Source organism: Lontra canadensis, unplaced genomic scaffold (assembly GCF_010015895.1).
Source record: "Lontra canadensis isolate GAN:19392208 unplaced genomic scaffold, GSC_riverotter_1.0 scaffold94, whole genome shotgun sequence".
Taxonomy (NCBI): Eukaryota; Metazoa; Chordata; class Mammalia; order Carnivora; family Mustelidae; genus Lontra; species Lontra canadensis.
The window spans coordinates 4159085-4177786 of NW_022631088.1; the positions used below are offsets into that span (position 1 = coordinate 4159085).

At 47.8% G+C, this 18702-nt stretch overlaps 2 protein-coding genes across 2 annotated transcripts in view; one reads left to right on the plus strand and one right to left on the minus strand.

Annotated features, from left to right (window-relative positions):
• The window catches only part of FSD2 (fibronectin type III and SPRY domain containing 2), a 45460-nt gene extending 42616 nt beyond the window's left edge, over positions 1–2844 (minus strand). The window contains exon 1 of the mRNA XM_032836941.1: positions 2833–2844. The gene's annotated coding sequence lies outside the window, so the exon portion shown is untranslated. The remainder of the gene's footprint in view (positions 1–2832) is intronic.
• WHAMM (WASP homolog associated with actin, golgi membranes and microtubules) lies at positions 438–18162 on the plus strand. Its single transcript, XM_032836902.1, has 11 exons — positions 438–1113; positions 2213–2386; positions 4784–4934; positions 6291–6460; positions 7389–7554; positions 10845–11032; positions 12069–12155; positions 12417–12512; positions 16141–16353; positions 16477–16615; positions 17852–18162. The coding sequence occupies exons 1-11, from the start codon at positions 526–528 to the stop codon at positions 18148–18150; spliced, it is 2271 nt and encodes a 756-aa protein (XP_032692793.1). The 5' UTR covers positions 438–525; the 3' UTR covers positions 18151–18162.
• The last annotated feature ends 540 nt before the right edge of the window (positions 18163–18702 follow it).

An 18702-nucleotide genomic window follows, 5' to 3' on the forward strand; every position in this document is an offset into this window, starting at 1 on the left:
GACTCGGTAACGGCAAATGTGTGGCTTTTACCCACTGGCTGGCGCTTCGACGTCCTCAGCCAGTACCTCCTACGTTTGATTTAACATTTGGTGTCCAGCAAGTCTGCACCGTCCTCGGGCGCAGGAACCCTCGGGGACTTGTGGCGCCCCGGCCGGTCCCCGTTCCCAAGAGGCTCGCAGTTCAGCGCAGGCGGCTAAGAGGGTAGCTCGTTCAGGTGAGGAACACTCTTCCTACGTGAGCAGGTACAAAGGTGGAAACGGTGAGGCAAGAGTGGAAGTTCCGGGGCTCCAGGGCGGGGTTGCGACGGGGACCGCTGCCCAGGGCCCCGCCCGAGACAGCTTCTGAGTTTCTCATTGGCTGCCGAGAACCCGCCCTCGCGCTGGCAGCCAATCAGAGGCGCCGGGGGGTTGAGCACGACGGGCGCTGACGCGAGCGCGGACCTGCGAGAATGCCGCCCGGCCCCCGGGGGTGCGGGGAGGCCAGGCGCGCGCGAGCCCGGTCCTCGGGCCGCTGAGCCGCCGGCCATGGACGACGAGCAGCCCGACAGCTTGGAGGGCTGGGTGCCGGTCCGCGACGACCTCTTCGCCGAGCCCGAGCGGCACCAGCTGCGCTTCCTCGTGGCCTGGAACGACGCGGAGGGCAAGTTCGCAGTGACCTGTCACGACCGCACGGCGCAGCGGCGGCGGCGTGAGGGGAGCCGGCCCGAGCCTGAGCCGGCCGCGTCTCCCCCGAGCTGGGCGGGCCTGCTCTCGGCCGCCGGGCTCCGCGGCGCGCACCGGCAGCTGGCGGCGCTGTGGCCGCCGCTGGAGCGCTGCTTCCCGCCGCTACCACCGGAGCTGGACGCGCGTGCCGGCGGGGCCTGGGGCCTGGGGCTCGGGCTGTGGGCGCTGGTGTGGCCGGCGCGCGCGGGCCCCGGGGACGCGGCGCTGCAGGAGCTGTGCGGGCGCCTGGAGCGCTACTTGGGCGAGGCGGCGAGCGGCTGCGGCGGGGCGGCGGTGCGTGACGCGCTCTTCCCCGCCGACAGCGGCGCGCCCGACTGCGAGAGCCTGCGCGACTTCCGGGACAGGGCCCTGCGCGCGCGGTGGACGGCGGCGGGCACGCGCCTGCGCCAGGTACGCCCGGCCCCCTCCCGCCGGCTGGGTGGGGCCGCTGGGCTGAGCGCGCTGTGGGTGGGCGCGGGTGGGCGCGGGTGGGCGGGTAGTGTTCCCAAGAGCTCGGCGGCCGGCCACCCGGCCGGCCAGGTGACGGTGGGCGGGGACGGGGCGGGGCGCGCGCAGGTGCACAGGTGCCTGACACCTGTTGCGGGGCGGGGGACGGCGTGCTCCGGCTGGTCACCGTGCATCTGGCGGAGCCGGCTGTGCTCACAGGATTTGCCAGAGAATAGCGGAAACAGAACCGGAAACAGCCGTAGTGCGTGTGGGAAACAACAAGCACTAGATGTAAACACTTCCCGGTTCTGCGAGTTGGGGAAGCAAGGGAGACCCCTGCTCTAGACGCTGAAGGGGCCTGGGGGAGAGGGTTCGGAAAGTGACGCAGACTCGGTCAGATGGAAAGCCGAAGGGGAGTGAGCTTTATTTACCGATTTGGATTAGCAACAGGAGTGCAATTTTAAGCTTAAAAGAGGTCGTTTGGGAAGCCGAACAATTCATTCTTAGAGTTACAAACTTATAGAATTTAAGGGGAGGAGGAACGCAAGTCCACAAAAGGGTTTGGGAGAAAAAAGACGACGTGCATATCCACAGTTTACTACGGTGGCCAAGATTTAGTGATCTAACCCCCTGGACATGTCCTCTTGCTTGCTCGTTCTCGTCATAGGTCGTTCTTAATCTGGATGATTTTTCTGCGCATTATTTTGAGGAAGAAGGGTGTGGGAGAGGAATTCAGCCACGTTGCAAACTCTTAATTACATCTCCTTCAGCTGCCTATGGAATGAGCTTTTTAAATTAAAATGGCTTTCTAAAAGGAGCTTGTTAAGGGTGTCACGCCAATGAATGATTACAGCAATAACATTCTACCATGGATATCGCATGATTTCATTAACCATTCTTGTTTTATGGGGCCTTTTGGTCGGAGGACAATAGCATCTTCATATTTAATCAGTATTTCAAATTTTAAAGTTCAGGGCATTAAAGTTTCTTTAGTTTTGTTTGTTTGGCTTGATCTTATAAATAACTGTCCTTCCTTGAGCTCTATTTACTTTCTGTCTTCTAGGTTCTTCAGGGGCATGAGAAAGCTCAGACCATGGTAGCACTGATGAACGTCTATCGAGAGGAAGATGACGCATACCAGGAATTAGTTACGGGGGCAACTATGTTCTTCCAGTATTTACTGAAGCCATTTAGGGATATGAGAGAAGTTGCAACTTTATGTAAGCTTAGTATTTTGGTATGTTTTCTTTATATTTTTTATTTTATCAAATTACCCTTTGTCACATATTATTCTTATTATTTTTAAAGATTTTACCTATTTATTTGACAGAGAGAGAGATCACAAGTAGGCAGAGGCAGGCGGGGGTGGGGGGTGGGGGGGGAAGCAGGGTTCCTGCTGAGCAGAGAGCTCGACTCGGGGCTTGATTCCCAGGACCCTGGGATCATGACCTGAGCTGAAGGCAGAGGCTTAACCCACTGAGCCACCCAGGCACCCCGTCACATATTATTTCTTTAGTCCCATTTGACATTGAGTCTGTTTTTGTGCCTTGGGTTCACCGTTCTGTTTAGATGGTATGATATATACACTGAATTTATTTTGTAAAACTAATTTTAAAATGAAGGCATTTTACATTGGTCATCTGAATACATTAAGATTTTTGCAGTTTTTCAAGGGTTAAACACATTCTTTGCTGATGACTTGTTTTTGATGTGATGTGTATTTACTTGAGCCTATTTTCAGACTCTAAGGACATATGCAGATTTCTAAGAAACAGGGTGAAAATATAAATAGTAAGGCCCTGGGTCATAATTCAGTAATTTAAGCTTTAGTAAATGTCGCCATCACTCTTATTTCCTGGAGCTCTGGAACAATCCAGTGACCTTAGTTAGAACAGGGGTTCTCCTGTCAGTGTTACAAAGGAACCTAGAGCCCAGAGGGGTTAAATAGCTTCTCCTGGGTCTCAACCAGCTGGAGTCAGAAGACATCAGAGAGATCTCTTGATCTCTGCCCCCTGCACTGGGCCGGCCACACATGTTCTCATGCCCAGCCAAGCTTTGGGACTGTAGAAATGGTATCCTATTTAGAGAAAACTCATACCCCTCAGATTTCCAAAGAAAGTTGTTCTGCTCGTTACTCTGAAAGTTTATTATTTGGATAGTCTTTTCTTCCTGTATATATTTTTCTTTAATTAACAGCTTCCCTGAGATATAATTCACAGACCATACCACTCACCTGCTTAAGGTGTATAATTCAGTGGTTTTTAGTATATTCATTTGCACGACTGTCACCACTGTCTAGCTCCAGAATATTTTCATCACCCCCGGAAAGAAAACCCATGCCCAGTAGCATCACTCTCCATTCCCTTCCCCCACCCTGCATCCTAGGCGGCCACCAGTCTACTTTCTGCTTCTGGGCACTTCATCTTGTACGGGATCAGGTACAGATTTGTGTCTGGCTCTTTTCATGTCACATAATGGTTTCAAGGTCCATCCACGCTGGTGCACGTACCAGGACTTTGTTTCTCTCTCTGGTGCCGTAGTATCACATTTGGATAGTGCATATGCGCGCTCTGCTTACCCACTCAGGAGCTGGTGGAGCTTTGGCTTGTTTGGCGGACATTTAAACTTCCATTCAGAAAATTAGTTTCCACTTTTTGAATATTAGGAATAAAGCTGCTGTGAACATCTGTGTACAAGTGTCTATGCGGACATATGTGTTCGTTTCTCTCGGGTGTTTACCTAGCAGCAGAATTGCTAGGTCATATGGTAACTATATTTAGCCTTTCCAAAGAACTGTCAGACTTTTCCAATGCAAACGTACCATTTTACATTCCTGCCAGCGGTGAGGGCTCCAGTTTGTGCACATTATTGTCAACACTTGTCACTGTCTTTATGGTTTTAGCCATCCTGGTGGATGTGAGGTGATGTCCTAGAGTTTTGATTTACATTTCCCTGATGGCCAGCCTCTATGTATTTCTTAGAGTAACAGCTTTGTAGAAGAATTGGCTGCCAATAGACTGCGAGTATATGCTGTAATTATGAATGTTTAGATTTTACTATGTTTAGGTTATGTATTATCTTTGCACTTCGGAGAAGAATTATCATATTGAAAAAGCTTCCTGTCATATCCCTAAAAGACACCGTAGTGACAGCTAACACTTGAATGCTGTGTACTGGGCCCTGTGCTTAACAGCACAGGTGCCATTTAAAAAATGGGTTTTTCTAAATTTTTTTAATTTTTAACTTAATCTCTACACCCAGTGTGGGGCTCACACTCGCAACCCTGAGATCAAGAGTTACACACTCCACCAACTGAGCCAGCCAGGTGCCCCAAAAGAATTGTGTATTAACAGAGAAACGTAACTTGAGAGCATTCCTGTCTAGAAAGTGTTATTCTAGTAATGCAAGGTGAAAGTAGGTTTTTCTTTTTCTTCATACCCCAGAGTATCCCTTTGTCTTCCAGGTGGTGTCTAGCTTAGAGCCTCCTTCATACTCAGCAAGGAGTTGCTGAATGAAGGAAATTTAATTAAGTAGTAGTAATAAAAGTAGTTGGCATAATCTATGCAGCCAATTTCCTTTCAGTTTCCTCTGGTTCTGCATTACTCTTCTAATACGATTTTCCCATCTTCTGTAGAAATCCTTGGATGAGGATAATTTGGGTCCTAAGCGGATAGTTGCCTTGGAGAAGGAAGCCAAAGAATGGACCAGACAGGCTGAAGAAGCCATAGTCTCTATTCAGGACATTACAGTGAATTATTTTAAAGAAACAGTAAAAGCATTAGCAGGTAACAATGTAAAATTCTATGTGTGTCATTTTCATTTGACTCAATAAACACTTGAGGCCTCTTGAATACAAGGCCCTGTGTTTCCTAGGAGCTGGGGATTCAGCGTAAGGATGAGTATAAACAGACACTGTACAGTCTGGTGAGGGGAGAGAGATCCTACTTACGTATTCCTTCCAACACACGGAAGATGGTGCTAGCAGCCATCTTCTTCCATGAAGAAGAGACGCACGGGGCTCTGAGAGCTGCCAGGAGGCACGAGGCTCCTTCACTAGGTCAGTGAAGGCCTCTGGGAAGTGGTGCCTGTCCCGATCTCTGAAGGGTCAGTGGGAGTTGAGAGAGCATCAAAGTGAGGGAAGAGTGTTCCAGAAGAAACGACAGCCACCAGGTTCTCTGGCTGAAGGGAGGCTGGCAAGTGTGAGGAACTTAAGGAGAGCCTGGGGGCTGGAGCAGAGACGGAAGGGGAAGGGACATGGGGCCGAAAGAATGCTGCAGTCGGGTGGCTGGGGCAGACGAAGGACTTCTGATGGAGTAAGTCATGGTAGCTGATGGCCCCAGACAGGAAGCTAACATGTGCCATTTCGTTAAGTTCCATTCAACAAGGGAAATGTCAGTGGTCACGAAGTAGGATTCTCTGTATCTGTTTTTCTGAATGGTGAGAGTTCCACAATATGTGAAATGAAATAATAAGCTTCAAAGAAGAATGGTGATCTTGTGGGTTTTTTTTTTTAAAGATTTTATTCATCTATTTGAAAGAGAACACAAGCAGGGAGAGGGATGGAGGGAGAGGGAGAAGCAGAATCCCTGCTGAGCAGGGAGCCTGAAGCGGGGCTCTGTTCCAGGACCCTGGGATCATGACTTGAGCCCAACGCAGATGCTTAACCGACTGAGCCACCCAGGTGCCCCTTGTGGGGTTTTTATTTTTGTTTTTGGTTCAAACTGTCTGTCTAGCTTGACATAGAAACAGTCTGGACATACATGCACCAAAATGTAAGAAAGATTGCCTCAGGTAGACGAAATTCATGATTTATAATTATTATTTTTAAATGAAGTATCTGAAATTCTTTGTTAAGATTTTAAGTACTCTCTACACCTCAATGTGGGGCTCGAGCTCACAACCCCAAGATCAAGAGTCCCATGTTCCACTGACTGAGCCAGCCAGGAGCCCCAAAGTATCTAAAGATTTTATACTGATGTCCATGTATTATTTTTGCAACAATAAAAAAATCACTAAAACAATTTTTCTCTTAGGATGTTTTGCAAGTAACATGGAAGGCAGTAAACAATTAGCTCAGGATACCTTTTTCCCTTTTCAATGAGTTGTAATTATGTTTTATTTTGTTAATTATAATCCAACAGGAATGCAGAAACAAATGGAACAGGACAAGAAGAGATTTGGCCAGGCTGCCTGGGCCACAGCAACTCCCAGATTAGAAAAACTCAAGCTGATGTTAGCCCGAGAGACTCTGCAGCTCATGAGAGCGAGAGAATTGTGTTTAAATCACAAAAGAGCTGAAATTCAGAGAAAGGTAAGACAAAGATAAATGAAACCTGGTTGGGAAAAAACCCCACACTTTTGGAGCACCTGAGTGGTTCCGCTGGTTAAGTGTCTTGGTTTTGGCTCAGGTTATGATCTTAGGGTCATGGGATCGAGCCCCTCGACGGGCTCCACACTGGTTGTGGACACTGCTTAAGATTCCCTCTCCCCACCGCCCCAGCCCCTGCCTGACGCACATGCATTGTGCACACTCTCTCTCTAGAAAGGAAGGAAGGAAGGAAAGGCAGAGAAAGAAAAGGAAGAAAAAAGAAAGGGAAAGAAAAAGAAAAGAAAAAAAAAGAGAGAAAAGAAAAGATAAGAAAAGAAAAAAGAAAAAGAAAAGAAAGCCCACACTTCTAGGTAGCACCTTTCTTTCCAAGCACTATTAACAGACCTTCCTTGCTTCACTCATTCCAACATCCTCTACTCACTGAAAATTTAGACTGTGGAAGGTTGGCCATACAGCTTCTTTCGGTCAAGATGCTTTTGAAATATTCTAAGATGCTCCTGGTAATAACACTGAGCTCAGTACTGAAGTGGGTACTACACTTAAATCAATGAAGCAGTGTTTCAGCACAACTCGGGAGTAATACAGAGGTCCTTCCTCCTAGGATCACAGCCATTTAAATTTCTTCCAGTAACGATAAAAGTTTGAAGCACGAAACAGTGCAGATGCCTCACTGCTATTGATTTTTCTCTAAACCTGAATGTTTTTGTATGTTTCAAGGGTAAGTTAAAGTATTTGTAACAAACATTGAATAAGGCATTTTTGTTTTGTCACTTGAAAGGGAAGAATGTTTCTTCTGTCTGTTTTCTGTTTGGTCTTAAGCAGAGAACAGAAAATTCATCTAATGCATCTAACATTAGCTTTCAGTGTACTAATTATTTTAACTTGCTCTTACTTTTTCCATGAAAACAAGATGGAAGATCTTCCAGATCAAGAAAAAAATACAGATGTTGTAGATGAATTAGAAATACAGTATTATGAAGTCCAATTAGAACTGTATGAGGTTAAATTCGAGATATTAAAATATGAAGAAATACTGCTTATAACACAGTTGGACTCAATTAAAAGGCTTATAAAAGGTAAGATTTTCTTTAAATGTTTATGTTAAAATGTTTAAATCACACATCCAAGGAAATAGAGGCCACATTATTACTTCTTAAAGTTGGCTAAAACATCTACTGAAATTTCCTAAAGTTTCCTTTTAGCATTTTTGTTATTCCAGTGATACAGTCATAGTTAAACACACAGCAAAACAGAGAAGGGACTGGTTATCCCACAGTCCCATGACCTAGAGATACAGAGTGAGGACAGTGTGCTGGAGAGCCCTGTTTGTATACTGATGTACACAAGTAAATACCAATTTTTAAACCCAAACTGCATATCCTGTTTAGTAAGCTCTTCTCATTTAATACATAATAACCATCTTTCTGTTGCAGTAAGTAAGAAAAACATCAGACATTTTAATGGCTTCACAGTGTTTGATTATACGGATATACCAAGATTTCCAGCCTTTCACTATTGCAAATGGCAGTGTGGCAAAGAACCCTCCTTTACACATCCTTGCCTTTAAGAGAGATAGATTTTTTTTTTTTTTGAGAGAGAGAGAGAAAGAGAGAGAGAGAGCATGAGAGAGAGCACAAGCAAGGGGAGCAGCAGGCAGAGGGAGAGGGAGAAGAAGACTCCCCACTGAGCTGGCAGACTGATCTGATCCCAGGTCCCCGAGATCATGGCCTGAGCTGAAGGCAAGACACTTAACTGACTGAGCCATCCCGGCGCCCAAGATTATTTCCTGGAACAAATTTCCAAAGATGGAATCGTTGGGTCAAGGACGGTGCAGACTTTGTACACGGACACACACCTGCGAACACTACAGTAATCGTCCGATTCACATTTTGTCCTCACTTCTGTTACCTTCTGGTTTCCAGATTCCGTACTATATAATGGCTTTCTAGACTGAGGTTGTGCAAAAAGACACTCCCAGTAGATTATGAAAATAGCGTTTCCCCGCACTTACACCATTCTTTTAAGTTCTGGCCTACTTGATCGAAGACAATGGCATCTTGTGCTTATCATGTGTTAATCATAAGCATGGTGGGCACAATTCTGCATGTTTACTAGCCATCTTTATTTCTTTTATTAACTGTCTATCCTTGGTCTTTGCCCATTTTTCTTTGGAACATTCCCTTTCCACACGAAGGCTATAACTATTATCTGTCCTGTGTTGCAGACATTTGCTTTTTCTTGCCTTGCAGAAATAGTTTATTTTTAGGTAGCTCTGTCTCCTTTCAGTAAAGTCTTCCTGCGTTTGTTGTTATGCCTGACAAAGTGCTCCTTATCCCCAAACTATATCAATATTTTGCTGATGTTTTCTTTTAGTATGTTTGTGATTTGTTTGTTTATTTATTTATTTATTTATTTATATTTATTTGACAGAGATAACAAGTAGGCAGAGAGGCAGGAATATGTTTGTGATTTAAAAAAAAAAACAAAAAACATTTAGCTCTCTAATCCAGGTTAAATTAATTTTGGTATGAGGTAGGAATCTCACCTTCCCCCCAAATTGCTAGGTAGTCCCAGTCCCTGATTTTGAAAACATTTTCCCCGGGTGCTTTGACTGGCTTTCGGTCTCATGTCCAGAATTATTACATGTATTTTTATCTAATTATGCATTATTATTTTCCTTTTGCTAGTTTGTGAGTGGCTTCCGGTGCTGGTCCCATATGTTCTCATTACTGTACTTGGATCTACATTCTAGTGTCTGGTACAGCCAGCACCTCCCTCAGGACTCTGCTTTTCCCCAGGTTTTCTGACTCTTCTCCTTCCTTTATTCTTCCAGACAAACTTTAGAATCATTTTGGCAAGTACCAAATAAACAAATGAACCAAAAAAACCCCAAAACCAAAAAACCCATAACTCCTTAGAATTTTTATTGGGACTGTGCTTAAAATTAGAGATTAATGTGGGGAGAATTATCATCTTTGAATTTTGAATCTTCCCATTCAATAACATGGTATGCCTCTCCTTTTACTTATGTCTTTTTCCCCTTCAATTTCCTCCATATAATTATTTTCTTTGTACTGAATCTAAACATTTAATTTAATCCTAGTTTTTAAAAAAACTATAGTAATTTCAGCTTATGAGCATTTTACATATCTAGGGGGAATTTTTTTTTTTTTAAGATTTTATTTATTTATTTGACAGACAGAGATCACAAGTAGGCAGAGAGGCAGGCAGAGAGAGAGGGGGGGAAACAAGCTCCCCGCTGAGCAGAGAGTCCCATGCGGGGCTCGATCCTAGGACCCTGGGATCATGACCTGAGCTGAAGGCAGAGGCTTTTACCCACTGAGCCACCCAGGCGCCCCTCTAGGGGGAATTTCTATTTAAAAAGTTATCCATAAAGATGTATGCCAAATTGTTCATCATGTTTTCCTCTGGGAATGGGATTCCAAAGGAAGCACGGAAGGAGAAAGGAAGAAGAAAATTTCACTTTCTATTTTACTCAGTTCTGTAGGGCTGGGATTTGTTATAAGTGGCACGTATTTTTAAAAAATACATATATAATAATTAAATATCTTTAAGGCGCCTAAATGCCACACTGCTGGTCTAAGGTAGTTACCTTTGTGGAGGCCACTGAGTGCTGATTATCAAGGGCCCTGACTTCTTCTTCTAAAGAATAATAAGGGGCGCCTTCGGCTCAGGTTGTGATCTCGGGATCCTAGGATCGAGCCCCGCATTGGGCATTTTGCTTGGCAGGGAGCCTGCTTCCCTCCGCCCCGCCTGCTGCTCTGCCTACTTGTGCTCTCTGTCAAATAAATAAAATCTTTAAAATAAAGAAAGAAAGAATAAAAATATACACAGTTTTTATGTTCAGATGTGCATCAGTGTGAAATAAATAGATAGTAACGGGACCCGGAATATTCTAGTACAGAATGCTCAAATGAGAGGGCACTGTGTTGCCATTAAAATTCTGTTTCTGGGCGCCTGGGTGGCTCAGTGTGTTAAAGCCTCTGCCTTCAACTCAGGTCATGATCTCAGGGTCCTGGGATCGAGTCCCACATCGGGCTCTCTGCTCAGCAGGGAGCCTGCTTCCCCCTCTCTCTCTGCCTGCCTCTCTGCCTGCTTGTGATCTCTGTCAAATAAATAAATAAAATCTTTAAAAAAAAATGCTGTTTCCATCACATGGAAAATGGCCTCTTAGCCCTGTGTTGTTGATACGTGTGGCTGTGTGTGTGTGTACACACATGTTAATAGCGGCTCTCCCTAGGTGGTGGGGTCACAAGTCATCTTTACCTTCTAACATTTAAAGTATTTTTGTGTGTTATTTTTTATACCCAACCATGTTTTAAAGACGTCATCAATATGTTTCTAGATAAAGAGGAGGAGGTTGTCTATTATGACCCGTGTGAAAGCCCAGAGGAGCTGGGAGCGCTCGCCGGCGTGGCAGGGCTGCCGGGGGACCGGAGCGCGGAGGTGAAGGAGCTGCGCCGGCAGTGTGGGCGCCTGGAGTCGCAGCGGGGCAGGATCTGCGCCCGGAGAGCCCGTCTCAGGAACAGACAGGTAGGCGCGTGGGCAGCCGCTCTCCGCCCTTCCCCTTCCGGGGACTCCTTCTATGGAAAATAAATAGGTGTTGAAAGGAGGGCTTTCTGCCAACACAGTGATTAATTTCATGTGCTTACATACCTATCAGTGGCTTCAAATAAGATATATTTACTTTTTTTTTTTTTTTAAAGATTCTGTTTCTTTTGGGGCCTAAGCATTTACCGTAATGTCTAGATTTTTGATTAATCTGTTCAACAACTGTGTCGAATGCCTGTTACATACACAGTTATTTTTAAAATAATGGCAGGAAGAAACTTCTAATAATAGTTATAGTATATTCTAAAATTTATTTTAAATTACCGATTATAGAATATCAGAAATAATGGGGCACCTGGCTGGCTCAGTCAGTGGGGATCAAGTGTTGATCTTGGGGTTGTGAGTTTGAGGCCCATGCTGGGTGTAGACATGACTTAAAAAAAATTTTAATCTAAAAAAAGAAAATTCAGCTCATATCACTCCCTATATTTGGTGAGTGATTTTTTTCTTAATTTTTAAAAACTCCATGATTACATAAAAGTGATATACTAAGAATGGTTAAGCCCAGTTAAAATACAGTTTTTAATATAATTTTCCATGTATTTGTGGGTTGGATATGGTTGTGTAGGTATGTCTGGACATGAAGTTACTATTGTAACATTATGGGGAGATGTGTTTAAAACCGTCGCATGGAAACAGATTCTTAGAACACATGCTAATTCAGGACAGGGGACTGCCTGTGTGTCCCCTCATTTCCACTTGGGGGGTTTGCTTTTCCATCTTTCCCGGCACGAAATCAGCTGTGGTCCTTACCACTGGGGGCTGCCAGTCCCCATCGGTAGCCCGTCCGCACGTGTCCATGACTGAGGGGAGGCAGGACCACGGAGCCACACCAGAAACCCCCGAGAACGATTGCCTCCCACGACAGCACAAACACAGTGCCTCCTTCTGCCAGGCTTCTCTGCTAGCGGCCACAGCAACAATGCACACGCGCCGGTGACTTGTATCGTTTTCCCAGGATCAGTGCAGAGAGAACCATCGGCTCCGACTGCAGCTGGCGGAAGAGAGTGTGAAACATTTCCATCAGCATCATCGTATCCAGGTGGTAAGTGGCTGCAGAGAACACGGCTCATGTTCGCATCACGTGACACGCTAGCTTAAATCTACGGAGAGGGGATCTCCCCTGGTGTGGGGGGTGGGGGCGGCCGCCAGGCTTGATCCTGGGGAGCACGCAGTCCAGCCCTGCGGTCTGGGGAGGGGGCCTGGGACTTGGGCTGGGGGAGGCACTTGCATCCGGTCACTGGTCCTTTCTCTCTCAAGACTTCTATTTGGAGAAATGTACAAACATCTGTTTCTTTATATACAGAAAAGAGACAAGATGAAAGAGGAAGAACAAAAGAAAAAAGAATGGATAAACCAGGAACGCAAAAAAACACTCCAGCGGCTGAGAGCATTTAAGGAGGTAAGTTCTAGAAATAGTCCCCTCGCCTGCATTTTCTAGAGAAATAAACGAAGATCACCCATGCTGGGAGAAAAGTGTTAAGTATTATGAACAGATCATTGGGAACACAAAACGTTCCCCAGACACCATTACTTTTAGTGTAGAAATAAAAAACAAAAATATTAGAATATTTTTCCAAAAGATTTTATTTATGTATTTGAGAGAGAGTGAGCAAGCACACACGCATGATTGGGGGAAGGGGCAGAGGGAGAGGGAGAAGCAGGCTCCCCGCTGAGCAGGGAGCCCAACACAGGGCTCGATCCCAGGACCCTGAGATCATGACCTCAGCAGAAGGCAGGCGCTTAACCGACTGAGCCAGCCGGGCACCTGAAAATATTAGAATATTAAGTGTTTGACATTGCTGTGCACCAGGGTTCTTGCTCTCCCCTCCTGGCCCGCGGGGTTGACTCTGCCTGCTGTAGCATTGCCCAGCCAGGAAAATGGATGGCGGCTACACTGGTCTCAACCTTAGCTCACGTTTCCTCAGCTGTGATAAAGAATTCTCTAAAATGCAGGCAAGGGAGCAGAGTGACATAGTGTATAGTGAAGTGCTCTGGGAAAAGTGAATAGGTTTAAAAAGAAGGTAAATAGCTACTTATTTAAAAACAATGTTAAACTAGTGCAGTATAAAACATACATCTGTTCTCATCACACATCTACCACACACACTTTCACAAAGACCCAAGTCTGTAGCCGCCCCCACAAGGAGAGACCGCCTGCAGCCAGACAGAATTCTGGAATAAGGTATTGAAGGTGTGCTGTGATGCCAACAAGAAAAGGAGCCACTGGACTGATAAATCAGGACATCCTGACTTCACCTTGCTTTCTGATGTGCTTACTGCTCTGATCATAAATGAGCACCTACCGTATACCGGCCCGGTGCTAGACACGTACGTTCATTCTCCTTTACCTCTTAACCATGTGACCCTGAGCGGCCACACTTAGTCCAGGCTTATATGCAGCCACCTATCTCGAACTCCAGAGCTGCAACAGGCCCTCTCCTGCCTGGGCATCAGAATCACCTGGGGAGCTTAAGTCACGAATGGGGCGCCTGGGTGGCTCAGTGGGTTAAGCCTCCGCTTTTGGCTCAGGTCATGATCTCAGGGTCCTGGGATCCAGCCATGCATCGGGCTCTCTGCTCAGTGGGGAGCCTGCTTCCCACCCACCTCCCCAGCCTGCCTCTCTGCCCACTTGTGACCTCTCTGTCAAATAAATAAAAAAAAAAAATCTTAAAAAAAAAAAGAATATTGAAAGTCATGAATGCCCAGACCCACCTCTGGAAGTGGGAAGACCGAGTTGGAGCACGAGGGGATCCCATGTTTGCCAAGAAGTGCCACCCTCGAAGGGGACAAAGCCAATTTGACCACATTTGAAAGGAAGGAAGGAAGGAACTATGAGAAGACAGGAAGTGAATCCTGATGCGTGATAACTTGTTGAGCCAAGACAGGTTGTTTTTAAATTTCTGAGGGGCTACTTGGAGGTCAAGGGCTTAATTTGTCTTGGGTGAGCCCTGGGGAGACAGACCTCCCAGTAACATAAGGCAGAACTCAGCAGGCCAGGGTCACTGTGACTTGCAGCTGCAGGGATGCTGAGGAGGGGGTCCTGGGGGGTTAGGCATCCCTGCCATCAGCATGGTTAGATGACCCCAGAGTCTGGCCCGGAGTTCCTGGGGGTCCAGTTCTGTGTCTGTGTGTCACACAGTCACTCCATGACTAGCGACTGCTAGTCATCGGTGAGGTCTGGGGCTTGCGGCCATCGCTCTGCTGTTTGCTGTGGAAAGACTTGGAAAAGCATGGGAGGGAGACCGTGCAGAGGTCAGACCGCCCCAGTAAAAGAGGCAGGTGAATTTTCTGGTGTTCCAGTGCATATAAAAGCGATGTTTATGCTATACTGTCATCTGTTTAGTGTTGTCTATTAATAGCATGAGGTCTCCAAAAATGTACATACCTCCATTTAAAAATATTTTATTGCTCAAATGTGATCATCCGGGCCTCAGCCAGTTGTGGTCTTTCTGCTGGTGGAGGGTCTTGCCTCCATGTCACTGGCTGCTGGCGGGTCACGGTGGCCAGAGGTGGGCTGGCTGTGGCAGTTTCCTAGAATAAGACAACGATGAAGTTGACGGTCTTACACGGACACAGTTTGGGCACCCCAAAACAACTGTTTTTAAAGATTTTTATTTATTTGGGGGAGAGAGAGCACGAGAACACAAGCACAGAGAGGGAGAAGCAGACTCCTCACTGAGCAGAGAGCCCGACTCAGGACTTGATCTCAGGACCATGAGATCATGACCTGAGCTGAAGGCAGATGCTTTACCAACTGAGCCACCCAGGTGCCCCTCCCAAAATAACTATAATAGTAGCATTAAAGATCACTGACCACAGATCACCATAGAAAAGTTAATGATGAAAACATGTGAAATATTGCAAAAATGGTCAAAATGTGATAGACATGAAGTGAGCAAATGCTGGTGCAAAACAGCCCCAAGAGACCTGCTTGATGCAGGGTTGCCACAGACCTTCAGTTTATTAAAAAATACAGTATTTGCAAGGCAAAATAAAGCCAAGTGCAGTAAGACGAGGTGTGCCTGTACTCTTTGTTTTGGACTTTTGGTATATTACTGCGAAGTCTACATTAGTATTATCACATCATATACAGCCTCTGCCAGGGTTTTTTCCACTTAAATTACATTTTTGAGATGTGTCCATGTTTATAGATAGAGATCTAGTCCACGCTATTGGCTACATATTTACATTTTCCGTTTCACTGGCTAGTCAGTGCCTTCATTAGGGACCGTGCTCCCACCACTCAAGCTTCATTTTTTTTTTATAAGGTTATGTTTTCCTTTATCAAAGTAGTACTCGAGAGACCAGAATGTTTTAAATTTACATTTTTAGGGGCACCTGGGTGGCTCAGTGGGTTAAGTGTCTGCCTTCGGCTCAGGTCGTGATCTCAGGGATCTCAGCCCCCGCATCCGGCTCCCTGCTCAGCGGGGTGCCTGCTCCCTTTGTCCTTCCCCCTTCTGTGCTCTCTCAATCTCTCAAATTTAAAAAAAATATAAATTTACATTTTTAAGTTACAAAATTTAAACCTAAAAATTGGAGAAGAGACATGATAAAAACTCACTTTGAGGTCCACTGTGGTGGAATTTTTCATACTGCTGTGTTTTACATAGTTATTGTAAATGTAACACTGTATCATCTGCATTTTTTAGACTGTTTCACCGACTTTGTGTACTGTCCGATTTTCATTGCTACTCATACTTTAAACGGATTCGCCATCATTTTCTCAGCCAACAGTCTCTTGTTATTTTGAGTCTTATTTTTTATACTAAAACGGAATGTTTTCACCGACGTGTGTGCGTTCACATATTTATTGCAGAGAAGGTATTACACGTCCAGGGAATTGATGCTTATTCCTTAGGAATAGATTTGGTAGCAAGTTTGCTAGGCTGTCCAGAGTGAGAGGGAGCCGCCGCACACACGACACCATCCCCGCAGAGGCCTGTCCACGTTGGCGCACTGAGCGCGCAGCTCTGTATTCCGACGGTTTGCACCATGGCAAGCGCCTCACAGCAGTGTTTCCTTTCCAGAGATGTCCAGGTGGCTCTGTCCTAAAGACCCCTTGCTCAGAACCTGCAGCTCCACACCTGCCAGCTGGGCCTTCCCCACAGACCCCTCCGATGGCCTCCGGGAGCCACCTGTCCTCCAGGGAGGCTGGAGGTGCGCCCATCTCTGAAGTTAGCCACACGCAAAGCCCCGGGGCTCTGCCGGGCTCTGGAAAGACCGTCCAGAGCTCTGTTCCCGTTGGCGACCAAACACACTGCCCATCCAGCGAGGACTTGTCACCGCCCCCACCACCGCCCCCGCCTCCCCCACCACCACCGCCCCCGCCTCCCCTCCCTGCTGCGCCCTTTCCGTATTCTCAGTCCGCCAATCGCCAGAAGTCCCCCGGGAGGACGTCGGTGACGGCGGATCGGCCCCTTCCCCTGGTGTGTGACTCGTCGGGCTCGTCGGATCCCAGGGCTGCAGGAGCCCGTCACTCCTCAGCGGGTTTCGGAGGCCCAGGTAACCGCAGCCATCTGTCCCGCCCAGACCCCTGTGGCTGGCGGCCGCGCTCGCGGTGGGGGCAACCACCCTCAAATCAGGATCTCTTGGAGGAGTCTCTGCAGCCTTAAAACTCTCCAGCGTTGGCTGCCTTAAGCCACCACTCCCTTAATGCAAAGTTAGCCCAGCCTGAAGCGGAGTTTGCTAGGCAGGACCGCCCGCTCACTGCCAGGAAACCGTCTCTAGACATTCGATAGTCTCCTGGCTTGGGGTCGCTCTTAGAGATTCCCGTTTCAGGTTCTTAAGACTTGAGCGTGCGCTTGGTTTCTGCCCCTGGAATTTTTCTCATGTTGCGTTGAGTTAAGCCTGCTGTTCAGTCTGCTCCGGGTCACTTCCAGGTTTAATTTTTACGACGTCAGCTGAGTATGGCTTGGGAACTATGGTAGAGGGACAGGAGAAGGCAGAAGGCTGTTCTTACAGACTGGAGGACTGAGAAGCCGTATTTTGGGAGATCTTTCTAAAGGGAAGTGGTCAAACAAACCCCAGTAGACCCCGTTTTGCCTTTGCAAGTACAGTACAGCGAACACCCGTGAGTATTTTGAACGAGGGCTGCCGCTCTGACCCGTAGGTCTAGTTCCGGCGGATACACTGGCTGCCGAGGAGACGGGCTTAAATCCGTCTGCCAGACTCAGCCGCTGCTTCGCGGGGGGAGGCGGTTAGATAGTCCCCGCAGAATTCTGTGTGCATCTGGTGCAAAGACTCCGCTGGAGCCCCTCCACCTGGGACGGGCAGGGGTTCTGCAGGAGGCGACATGAGCCGTATGAACAGAATCGTTCCACACTGCGGTCCCGCCGTACCCTGAAGCACGTACAAACGAAAACGTCCACACTCTCAGATGGAGACCGCCCGGGCTGTGCACAGGGGTTCGCAGCAGCGTGGCGTGAACGCGGAGCAGGGGCGCGCCCGGGCAGACCTCTGCGGGGTGGGGGAGGGGCACTCATCCCAGCCGTCGTGAGGACACGTGGGCATGACCGCGTCTCTGAGCGGCGGCGGCGGCTCCGAGGACGGGGCGGACAGGGAGGGATGGGGGAGAGGAGTGACTCCCCTGCACTCAGCGTGCCTGGGGACGACCTTTCCAGCGGCTAATGAGAGCGTCTGCGTAACAGAACGAAGACGCGCTGAAATCATGTCACTAACTGTCCTGGGCCGGGAGAGTGTGGCCTCCTGATCGTACCTGCTCTGTCTGCTCCGTTTCAGGGTCTATGGATGAAGTCCTGGCCTCCCTAAGGAGGGGCAGAAGCCCTCTGCAGAGGCCAGACGTACCCGCTCCGACCCGTCCCCACGCCTCCTTCAACGAGCAGCTTCTGGCTGCCATAAGGCAGGGGGTCAAGCTGAAGAAGGTTCACTCCGGCCTCAGCCCGAGCCCCAGCAACAAGCCGGCCAGCGACCTGGAGAGAAGCATCAAGGCAGCGCTGCAGAGAATCCAGAGAGTGTCCGCTGACTCGGAGGAGGAGGACAGCGAGGAGCAGGGCCCCAGCGGCGAGTGGGACCACTGAGCGCTCCCTGCCGCCGTCCAGGGCCCCCGCACTTGCATGCGCTGACACGGGCCTGGCGCCTGGGCTGGAAACACCCCGACAGCCCGAGAGCCGAGGGGGCTTTGCGGGATGTCCGCAGCTCTTCTGGAATGCCGCGGCTCCGAAAATCAGGGCGGGAAGTCGAGGGATGGTGACTTCCACAGGCCACACTGGAGCTGGGATCTTAGATCCCACGGAATTACGGCGCAGGAGAATCCTTTTTCACGAAGGATTATCGAGCATCATTCCCTTACTCGGGAAGGAGCTGCTGCCGCTGGGGTAAGCCGCGGCGTGCTGCTCCTGCCGGGTCTTCCGCGGGCGGCAGGGGTCTCGCCTCGACGGGCTGGAATGTGAACATGATCTTAGCAGGAATCAGAGTAAGCTGCTTCCAGCCAGGAACAATTTTAACTATTTTAAATGAAATCTATTTTATGTATCAAGCACTATAAAAACTCATAATAAAGAACTATTTATAATGCGTCAGTGTCACTCATGAGGACAGGAAACGTCACATCTGAACACGCTGTCCCTGCC

Excerpts from the sequence above, each read along its gene's own strand:
- WHAMM (XM_032836902.1), top strand. The coding sequence starts at position 526 with ATGGACGACGAGCAGCCCGACAGCTTGGAGGGCTGGGTGCCGGTCCGC. Across the intron at positions 12,156-12,416 it reads AGCATCATCGTATCCAGGTG|AAAAGAGACAAGATGAAAGA; the intron begins GTAAGTGGCTGC and ends CTTTATATACAG. Across the intron at positions 12,513-16,140 it reads GGCTGAGAGCATTTAAGGAG|AGATGTCCAGGTGGCTCTGT; the intron begins GTAAGTTCTAGA and ends TTTCCTTTCCAG.